Here is an 11507-nt window from a genome sequence, read left to right as displayed (position 1 = left end):
GAGAGGCACAGAGAGAGAGGCACAGAGAGAGAGGCACAGAGAGAGAGGCACAGAGAGAGAGGCACAGAGAGAGAGGCACAGAGAGAGAGGCACAGAGAGAGAGGCACAGAGAGAGAGGCACAGAGAGAGAGGCACAGAGAGAGAGGCACAGAGAGAGAGGCACAGAGAGAGAGGCACAGAGAGAGAGGCACAGAGAGAGAGGCACAGAGAGAGAGGCACAGAGAGAGAGGCACAGAGAGAGAGGCACAGAGAGAGAGGCACAGAGAGAGAGGCACAGAGAGAGAGGCACAGAGAGAGAGGCACAGAGAGAGAGGCACAGAGAGAGAGGCACAGAGAGAGAGGCACAGAGAGAGAGGCACAGAGAGAGAGGCACAGAGAGAGAGGCACAGAGAGAGAGGCACAGAGAGAGAGGCACAGAGAGAGAGGCACAGAGAGAGAGGCACAGAGAGAGAGGCACAGAGAGAGAGGCACAGAGAGAGAGGCACAGAGAGAGAGGCACAGAGAGAGAGGCACAGAGAGAGAGGCACAGAGAGAGAGGCACAGAGAGAGAGGCACAGAGAGAGAGGCAGACAGACAGACACACAGACAGACAGACAGACACACAGACAGACACACAGACACACAGACAGACACACAGACACACAGACAGACACACAGACAGACACACAGACAGACACACAGACAGACACACAGACAGACACACAGACACACAGACAGACAGACAGACACACAGACAGACAGACAGACACACAGACAGACAGACACACAGACAGACACACAGACAGACAGACACACAGACAGACAGACAGACACACAGACAGACAGACACACAGACAGACAGACAGACACACAGACAGACAGACAGACACACAGACAGACAGACACACAGACAGACACACAGACAGACACACAGAGAGGCGGGGAGAGAGGCACGCGCACACAGAGACACACACATTGACACACACAGACAGACAGACACACACAGGTGTGTGTGTGAGAGGGAGGGGCAGAGAGGTTTAATTTTCTTTCTCCCTGTTGCAGTTAGTGGGATCCGAAGCTCTTCATCTGGACCAACTTGCAGCGGCCATCCTGAAGGAGAACAAGTCCTTTGAAGTGAATGTGTAAGTCCTGCGAGCTGCTCCTCAATCAGTTCAACACTGTCTATGTCGTAACAGTCATTGGTTCTGCCAGAGAGCAGTGTAGAAGGAGGCCATTCAGCCCATTGAGTCTACACCGATCCTCCCATAGAACATAGAACGATACAGCGCAGTACAGGCCCTTCGGCCCACGATGTTGCACCGAAACAAAAGCCATCTAACCTACACTATGTCATTATCATCCATATGTTTATCCAATAAACTTTTAAATGCCCTCAATGTTGGTGAGTTCACTACTGTTGCAGGTAGGGCATTCCAAGGCCTCACCACTCTTTGTGTAAAGAACCTACCTCTGACCTCTGTCCTATATCTATTACCCCTCAGTTTAAAGTTATGTCCCCTCGTGCCAGCCATTTCCATCCGCGGGAGAAGGCTCTCACTGTCCACCCTATCCAACCCCCTGATCATTTTGTATGCCTCTATTAAGTCTCCTCTTAACCTTCTTCTCTCCAATGAAAACAACCTCAAGTCCATCAGCCTTTCCTCATAAGATTTTCCCTCCATACCAGGCAACATCCTGGTAAATCTCCTCTGCACCCGCTCCAAAGCCCCCACGTCTTTTCTATAATGCGGTGACCAGAACTGTACGCAATACTCCCAATGTGGCCGCTGCAACTTGACCTCATGACTCCGGAACTCAATCCCTCTACCAATAAAGGCCAACACTCCATAGGCCTTCTTCACAACCTTATCAACCTGGGTGGCAACTTTCAGGATCTATGTACATGGGCACCTAGATCCCTCTGCTCATCCACACTTCCAAGAACTTTACCATTAGCCAAATATTCCGCATTCCTGTTATTCCTTCTAAAGTGAATCACCTCACACTTCTGTACATTAAACTCCATTTGCCACCTCTCAGCCCAGCTCTGCAGCTTATCTATGTCCCTCTGTAATCTGCTACATCCTTCCACACTGTCGACAACACCACCGACTTTAGTGTCGTCTGCAAATTTACTCACCCACCCTTCTGCGCCTTCCTCTTGGTCATTGATAAAAATGACAAACAGCAACGGCCCCAGAACAGATCCTTGTGGTACTCCACTTGTAACTGAACTCCATTCTGAACATTTCCATCAACCACCACCCTCGGTCTTCTTTCAGCTAGCCAATTTCTGATCCACATCTCTAAATCACCCTCAATCCCCAGCCTCCGTATTTTCTGCAATAGCCTACCGTGGGGAACCTTATCAAACGCTTTACTGAAATCCATATACAGCACATCAACTGCTCTACCCTCGTCTACCTGTTCAGTCACCTTCTCAAAGAACTCGATAAGGTTTGTGAGGCATGACCTACCCTTCACAAAGCCATGCTGACTATCCCTGATCATATTATTCCTATCTAGATGATTATAAATCTTGTCTCTTATAACCCCCTCCAAGAGGGCACCTTCTTTGAGAAGGTGACTGAACAGGTAGACGAGGGTAGAGCAGTTGATGTGGTGTATATGGATTTCAGCAAAGCGTTTGATAAGGTTCCCCACGGTAGGCTATTGCAGAAAATACGGAGGCTGGGGATTGAGGGTGATTTAGAGATGTGGATCAGAAATTGGCTAGCTGAAAGAAGACAGAGGGTGGTGGTTGATGGGAAATGTTCAGAATGGAGTTCTGTCACAAGTGGAGTACCACAAGGATCTGTTCTGGGGCCGTTGCTGTTTATCATTTTTATCAATGACCTAGAGGAAGGCGCTGAAGGGTGGGTGAGTAAATTTGCCAGACGATACTAAAGTCGGTGGTGTTGTCGATAGTGAGGAAGGAAGTAGCAGGTTACAGAGGGATATAGATAAGCTGCAGTGCTGGGCTGAGAGGTGGCAAATGGAGTTTAATGTAGAGAAGTGTGACGTGATTCACTTTGGAAGGAAAAACAGGAATGTGGAATATGTGGCTAATGGAAAAGTTCTTGAAAGTGGGGATGAGCAGAGGGATCTAGGTGTCCATGTACATAGATCCCTGAAAGTTGCCACCCAGGTTGATAGGGTGGTGAAGAAGGCCTATGGAGTGTTGGACTTTATTGGTAGAGGGATTGAGTTCCGGAGTCAGGAGGTCATGTTGCAGCTGTACAGAACTCTGGTACGGCCGCATTTGGAGTATTGCGTACAGTTCTGGTCACCGCATTATAGGAAGGACGTGGAGGCTTTGGAACGGGTGCAGAGGAGATTTACCAGGATGTTGCCTGGTATGGAGGGAAAATCTTATGAGGAAAGGCTGATGGACTTGAGGTTGTTTTCGTTAGAGAGAAGAAGGTTAAGAGGAGACTTAATAGAGGCATACAAAATGATCAGAGGGTTAGATAGGGTGGACAGTGAGAGCCTTCTCCCGCGGATGGAAATGGCTAGCACGAGGGGACATAGCCTTAAACTGAGGGGTAATAGATATAGGACAGAGGTCAGGGGTAGGTTCTTTACGCAAAGAGTAGTGAGGCCGTAGAATGCCCTACCTGCTACAGTAGTGAACTCGCCAACATTAAGGGAATTTAAAAGTTTATTGGATAAACATATGGATGATAATGGTATAGTGTAGGTTAGATGGCTTTTGTTTCGGTGCAACATCGTGGGCCGAAGGGCCTGTACTGCGCTGTATTGTTCTATGTTCTATGTTCTATGTTCTAAGACTTTACCCACTACAGACGTGAGGCTCACCGGTCTATAGTTGCTGGGGTTGTCTCTACTCCCCTTCTTGAACAAAGGGACCACATTTGCTGTCCTCCAGTCCTCTGGCACTATTCCTGTAGCCAATGATGACATAAAAATCAAAGCCAAAGGTCCAGCAATCTCTTCCCTGGCCTCCCAGAGAATCCTAGGATAAATCCCATCAGGTCCCAGGGACTTATCTATTTTCAGCCTGTCCAGAATTGCCAACATCTCTTCCCTACGTACCTCAATGCCATCTATTCTAATAGCCTGGGTCTCAGCATTCTCCTCCACAACATTCTCTTTTTCCTGAGTGAATACTGACGAAAAATATTCATTTAGTATCTCGCCTATCTCTTCAGACTCCACACACAACTTCCCATCCCTGCCCTTGACTGGTCCTACTCTTTCCCTAGTCATTCGCTTATTCCTGACATACCTATAGAATGCTTTTGGGTTTTCATAGAATCATAGAAGTTTACAGCATGGAAACAGGCCCTTCGGCCCAACCAGTCCATGCCGCCCAGTTTTTACCATTAAGCTAGTCCCAGTTGCCCGCACTTGGCCCATAACCCTCTATACCCATCTTACCCATGTAACTATCTAAATGCTTTTTGAAAGACACAATTGTACCTGCCTCTACTACTACCTCTGGGAGCCCATTCCAGACACTCACTACCCTCTGAGTGAAGAAATTGCCCCTCTGGGCCCTTCTGAATCTCTCCCCTCTCACCTTAAACCTATGCCCTCTAGTTTAGACTCCCCTACCTTTGGGAAAAGATGTTGACTATCTACCTTATCTGTGCCCCTCATTATTTTATAGACCTCTATAAGATCACCCCTAAGCCTCCTACGCTCCAGGGAAAAAAGTCCCAGTCTATCCAGCCTCTCCTTATAACTCAAACCATCAAGTCCCGGCAACATCCTAGTAAATCTTTTCTGCACTCTTTCTAGTTTAATAATATCCTTTCTATAATAGGGTGACCAGAACTGCACACAGTATTCCAAGTGTGGCCGTACCAATGTCTTGTACAACTTCAACAAGACGTCCCAACTCCTGTATTCAATGTTCTGACCAATGAAACCAAGCATGCCGAATGCCTTCTTCACCACCCTGTCCACCTGCGACTCCACCTTCAAGGAGCTATGAACCTGTACTCCTAGATCTCTTTGTTCTATAACTCTCCCCAACGCCATACCATTAACTGAGTAGGTCCTGGCCTGATTCGATCTGCCAAAATGCATCACCTCACATTTATCTGAATTAAACTCCATCTGCCATTCGTCGGCCCACTGGCCTAATTGATCAAGATCCCGTTGCAATCCTGGATAACCTTCTTCACTATCCACTGTGCCACCAATCTTGGTGTCATCTGCAAACTTACTAACCATGCCTCCTAAATTCTCATCCAAATCATTAATATAAATCACAAATAACAGTGGACCCAGCACCGATCCCTGAGGCACACCACTGGTCACAGGCCTCCAGTTTGAAAAACAACCCTCTACAACCACCCTCTGCCTTCTGTCGTCCAGCCAATTTTGAATCCAATTGGCAACCTCACCCTGGATCCCATGAGCTTTAACCTGCAACAACCTACCATGCGGTACCTTGTCAAAGGCTTTGCTAAAGTCCATGTAGACAACGTCTACTGCACTGCCCTCATCTACCTCCTTGGTCACCCCCTCAAAAAACTCAATCAAATTTGTGAGACATGATTTTCCACGCACAAAGCTATGCTGACTGCCCCGAATCAGTCCTTGCCTCTCTAAATGCTTGTAGATCCTGTCTCTCAGAATACCTTCTAGCAACTTACCTACTACAGACGTTAGGCTCACCGGTCTGTAGTTCCCAGGCTTTTCCCTGCTGCCCTTCTTAAACAAGGGCACAACATTCGCCACTCTCCAATCTTCAGGCACCTCACCTGAGGCTGCCGATGATTCAAATATCTCGGTTAGGGGACCCGCAATTTCCTCCCTAGCCTCCCACAACATCCTGGGATACATTTCATCAGGTCCCGGGGATTTATCTACCTTGATGCGCTTTAAGACTTCCAGCACCTCCTCCTCTGTAATATGCACACTTCTCAAGACATCACTATTTATTTCCCTTAGTTTCCTAACATCCATGCCTTTCTCCACCGTGAATACCGATGAGAAATATTCATTCAGGATCTCGCCCAACTCTTGTGGCTCTGCACATAGATGTCCTTGTTGATCCTTAAGAGGCCCGACTCTGTCCCGAGTTACTCTTTTCCCCTTTATGTACCTGTAGAATCTCTTTGGATTCTCCCTTGCATTATTTGCCAAAGCAATTTCATGTCCCCTTTTTGCCCTCCTGATTTCCCTCTTAACTCTATTTCGACAATCTCTATACTCTTCAAGGGATCTACTTGATCCCAGTTGCTTATGTACGTCATATGCCTCCTTCTTCTTTTTGACCAGAGTCTCAATATCTCGAGTCATCCAGGGTTCCCTACTTCTACCAGCCTTGCCCTTCACTCTAAAGGGAATGTGCTTACCCTGCACCCTGGTTAACACATTTTTAAAAGCCTCCCATTTACCAGCCGTCCCTTTGCCTGCCAATAGTCTCCCCCAATCTACCTCTGCAAGTTCCTGTCTGATACCATCAAAATTGGCCTTGCCCCAATTAAGAATTTTAACTCTTGGGCCAGACCTATCATTCTCCATAGCTATCTTAAAACTAATGGAATTATGGTTACTTGTCCCAAAGTGATCCCTCACTAGCACTTCTGTCACTTGCCCTTCCTTATTTCCCAAGACGAGGTCAAGTTTTGCCCCCTCTCTAGTCGGTCCATCCACATACTGAATGAGAAATTCCTCCTGAATACACTCAACAAATTTCCCTCCATCCAAGCCCCTAATGCTATGGCTGTCCCAGTCAATGTTGGGAAAGTTAAAAGTCCCCTACTACTACCACCCTATTATTCTTGCAGCTATCTGTAATCTCCTGACATATTTGCTCCTCAATTTCCCGCTGACTATTTGGGGGCCTGTAGTACAGTCCTACCAAGGTGATCTCTCCCTTCTTATTTTTCAGTTCCACCCATATAGACTCAGTGGGCGAACCCTCGGATATATCCCCTCTAAGTACTGCCGTGATGTTCTCCTTAATCAAAAACGCCACTCCCCCTCCTCTCTTACCTCCTGTTCTATCCTTTCTATAGCATCTGTACCCCGGAACATTGAGCTGCCAGTCCTGCCCCTCCCTTAGCCATGTTTCAGTCATAGCTATAATATCCCAGTCCCATGTGCCCGTCCATGCCCTGAGTTCATCCGCTTTGCCCGTCAGGCCCCTTGCATTGAAATAAATGCAGTTTAATGTAGACCTTCCTTGCTCTCTGCCCTGCTTTCTCTGGTCATGCTTTACACACTCTCCCTTCCTGCCTTTTGTTTTTGTCCCCACTGACTTCCTACATCGGTTCCCATCCCCCTGGCACATTAGTTTAAACCCTCCCCAACTGCACTAGCAAACACCCCCCCGAGAACATTGGTTCCGGTCCCACCCAGATGCAGACCGTCCGATTTGTACAGGTCCCACCTCCCCCAGAATCGGTCCCAATGTCCCAGGAATTTGAAACCCTCCCTCTTGCACCATCTCTCAAGCCACGTATTCATCCTAGCTATCCTGTCATTCCTACTCTGACTATCACGTGGCACTGGTAGCAATCCTGAGATTACTACCTTTGAGGTCCTACTTTTTAGTTTAACTCCTAACTCCCTAAATTCAGCTTGTAGGACCTCATCCCGTTTTTTACCTATATCGTTGGTGCCTATATGCACCACGACAGCTGGCTGTTCACCCTCCCCCTCCAGAATGCCCTGCAGCCGCTCCGAGACATCCTTGACCCTTGCACCAGGGAGGCAACATGCCAACCTGGATTCTCGTTTGCGTCCACAGAAACGCCTGTTTATTTCCCTTACAATTGAATCCCCTATCACTATAGCTCTGCCACTCTTTTTCCCGCCCTTTTGTGCAGCAGAGCCAGCCATGGTGCCATGAACCTGGCTGCTGCCACCTTCCCCTGGTGAGCCATCTCCCCCAACAGTTTCCAAAATGGTAAATCTGTTTTGCAGGGAGATGACCACAGGGGATCCCTGCACTGCCTTCCTACTCTTCCTCTGTCTGTTGGTCACCCTTTCCCTATCTGCCTCAGTAATTTTAATCTGCGGTGTGACCAACTCACTGAATGTGCTATCCACAACTTCCTCAGCATCGCGGATGCTCCAAAGTGAGTCCATCCGCAGCTCCAGAGCCGTCAAGCGGTCTAACAGGAGCTGCAGTTGGACACACTTCTTGCAGATGAAGGAGTCAGGGACACCAGAAGGGTCCCTGACTTGCCACATCTCACAAGAGGAGCATGACACGGGTCTGAGCTCTCCTGCCATGACTTAAACCTGAAGTTAAATTTGAACTACACTACACAGCTAAGAGAAAGTCAAAGAGAGAGAAATCACTTACCAGTCACAAGCCAATCACTTACCTGCTGGCTGTGATGTAATTGCTCCAGAGACTCCCTCACAGGTCTGCTTCTCTGCACCTCCTTCAGGTGAGCACCAAATTCCCTTAACGAGTTAATTAATTTAATTTTTTTTTTATTTTTTTTTTTTATTTTTTTTTTTTGTCACTCCCCTCTTACCCGAACTCAGCCTTACCCAAACTCAGATACACTCTGTTTGCCTCCAGCACTCAGCCTTACCCAAACTCAGATACACTCTGTTTGCTTCCAGCACTCTGTTTCTATAGGCACTTCAGCCACACCTTTTGTATCCTTCCTGATTTACAGTCAGCCAATAGGCCTGCTCCCAAAACTGATCTCTCTCCTGAACAGCTGACCTGCAAGGTAAGGAAGTGGTTAAGCAGTACTTACCTCACCCACGGCGCGCCCTTTTAAACTGTCCCCTCTGCCTCGCAGCTCCCGCGCTTTTTGAAACTCCCGCGCTGTTTCCAAGGTCCCGGCTCCCTCTCTCTCCCGAACAGCTGACCTGCAAGGTAAGGAAGTGGTTAAGCAGTACTTACCTCCCCCACGGCGCGCCCTTTTAAACTGTCCCCTCTGCCTCGCAGCTCCCGCGCTTTTTGAAACTCCCGCGCTGTTTCCAAGGTCCCGGCTCCCCCTCTCTCCCGAACAGCTGACCTGCAAGGTAAGGAAGTGGTTAAGCAGTACTTACCTCACCCACGGCGCGCCCTTTTAAACTGTCCCCTCTGCCTCGCAGCTCCCGCGCTTTTTGAAACTCCCGCGCTGTTTCCAAGGTCCCGGCTCCCTCTCTCTCCCGAACAGCTGACCTGCAAGGTAAGGAAGTGGTTTTCATTGATCCTATCTGCCAAATACTTCTCATGTCCCCTCCTTGCTCGTCTTAGCTCTCTCTCTAGATCCTTCCTCGCTACCTTGTAACTATCCATCACCCCAACTGAAACTTCACACCTCATCTTCACATAGGCCTCCTTCTTCCTCTTAACAAGAGATTTCACTTCTTTGGTAAACCACTGTTCCCTCGCTCTACGCCTTCCTCCCTGCCTGACCGGTACGTACTTATCAAGAACACGCAGTAGCTGATCCTTGAACAAGCTCCACTTATCCAGTGTGCCCAACACTTGCAGCCTACTTCTCCAACCTATCCCCCCCAAGTCACGTAAACGTCACCAAATTGTGGTCACTGTCCCCAATGAGCGTTGCCTAGGCCCTGCCCAGTTAGTCCCCATAACCCTGTGCATTGATCACAGTAAAAGCCTTTGACAAGGTACCGCATGGTAGGTTGTTGCAGAAGGTTAAAGCTCACGGGATCCAGGGTGAGGTTGCCAATTGGATTCAAAATTGGCTGGACGACAGAAGGCAGAGGGTGGTTGTAGAGGGTTGTTTTTCAAACTGGAGGCCTGTGATCAGTGGTGTGCCTCAGGGATCGGTGCTGTGTCCACTGTTATTTGTGATTTATATTAATGATTTGGATGAGAATTTAGGAGGCATGGTTAGTAAGTTTGCAGATGACACCAAGATTGGTGGCACAGTGGATAGTGAAGACGGTTATCTAGGATTGCAGCGGGATCTTGATCAATTAGGCCAGTGGGCCGACGAATGGCAGATAGAGTTTAATTTAGATAAATGTGAGGTGATGCATTTTGGCAGATCGAATCAGGCCAGGACCTACTCAGTTAATGGTATGGCGTTGGGGAGAGTTATAGAACAAAGAGATCTAGGAGTACAGGTTCATAGCTCCTTGAAGGTGGAGTCGCTGGTGGACAGGGTGGCGAAGAAGGCATTCGGCATGCTTGGTTTCATTGGTCAGAACATTGAATACAGGAGTTGGGACGTCTTGTTGAAGTTGTACAAGACATTGGTACGGCCACACTTGGAATACTGTGTGCAGTTCTGGTCACCCTATTATAGAAAGGATATTATTAAACTGGAAAGAGTGCAGAAAAGATTTACTAGGATGTTGCCGGGACTTGATGGTTTGAGTTATAAGGAGAGGCTGGATAGACTGGGACTTTTTTCCCTGGAGCGTAGGAGGCTTAGGGGTGACCTTATAGAGGTCTATAAAATAATGAGGAGCATAGATAAGGTAGATAGTCAACATCTTTTCCCAAAAGTCTAAAACTAGAGGGCATAGGTTTAAGGTGAGAGGGGAGAGATTCAGAAGGGCCCAGAGGGGCAATTTCTTTATTCAGAGGGTAGTGAGTGTCTGAAATGTGCTGCCAGAGGTAGGAGTAGAGGCGGGTACAATTGTGTCTTTTAAAAAGCATTTAGATAGTTACATGGGTAAGATGGGTATAGAGGGTTATAGGCCAAGTGCGGGCAACTGGGACTAGCTTAATGGTAAAAACTGGGCGGCATGGACTGGTTGGGCCGAAGGGCCTGTTTTCATGCTGTAAACTTCTATGATTCTAAGACCGAAGGAAATTTGTCTGACTTGTGGAGAATGAGAGGTCTAATGAAAGTGAGGAATGTAACTCGTGAAGAAAAGGTGGAGGAGAAAGATTGAACTAAAAGCTGACACATCCCGAGGTCCCTTTTGATGGTTTTCAAAAAGCTGGAAAGATAGTGGATGCATTGGTTTGGATCATCCAGAATTGCCTGGATTCTGGAATGCTTCCTGTGGATCGGAATGTAATACCAGGGCAGTATGGTAGCACAGTGGTTAGCACTGTGGCTTCACAGCTCCAGCATCTCAGCTGGGGCACTGTCTGTGCGGAGTCTGCACATTCTCCCCGTGTCAGCGTGGGTTTCCTCCGGGTGCTCCGGTTTACTCCCACAGTCCGAAGACCTGCAGATTGGGTGGATTGGCCACGCTAAATTGCCCTTAGTGACCAAAAAAGGTTAGGAGGGGTTATCGGGTTACGGGGATAGGGTGGAAGTGAGGGCTTAAGTGGGTCGGTGCAGACTCGATGGGCTGAATGGCCTCCTTCACTGTATGTACCATGTTCACTGTTTGAGAAAGGGGAGAGTGGACAGCACGGTGGCACAGTGGTTAGCACTGCTGCCTCAGTGCACCAAAGACCCAGGTTCGTTACTAGCCCCAAGTCCCATGTCACTGTCCATGTGGAGTTTGCACATTCTCCCCGTGTCGGCGTGGGGCTCACCCCCACAACCCAAAGATGTGCAGGGTAGGTGGATTGGCAATGATAAATTACCCCCTTAATTGGAAATGTATTTAAAATTAGAGAGAGAGATGCTATTGGGCCAGTTAACCCGATCTGCATC

General features: G+C 48.2%; 1 protein-coding gene across 2 annotated transcripts in view; it reads left to right on the top strand.

The window, feature by feature from the left end:
• The window catches only part of pane1 (proliferation associated nuclear element), a 68536-nt gene that overhangs the window by 34739 nt on the left and 22290 nt on the right, over positions 1 to 11507 (top strand). For both annotated transcript variants that reach the window (XM_072491972.1, XM_072491970.1), the window contains exon 2: positions 1042 to 1121. In XM_072491972.1, the coding sequence (XP_072348073.1) occupies positions 1042 to 1121 (80 nt within the window). The remainder of the gene's footprint in view (positions 1 to 1041; positions 1122 to 11507) is intronic.

The sequence above is a fragment of the Scyliorhinus torazame genome, chromosome 29, assembly GCF_047496885.1.
Source record: "Scyliorhinus torazame isolate Kashiwa2021f chromosome 29, sScyTor2.1, whole genome shotgun sequence".
Classification (NCBI taxonomy): Eukaryota; Metazoa; Chordata; class Chondrichthyes; order Carcharhiniformes; family Scyliorhinidae; genus Scyliorhinus; species Scyliorhinus torazame.
This window is presented reverse-complemented; position numbering and strand designations above follow the sequence as displayed.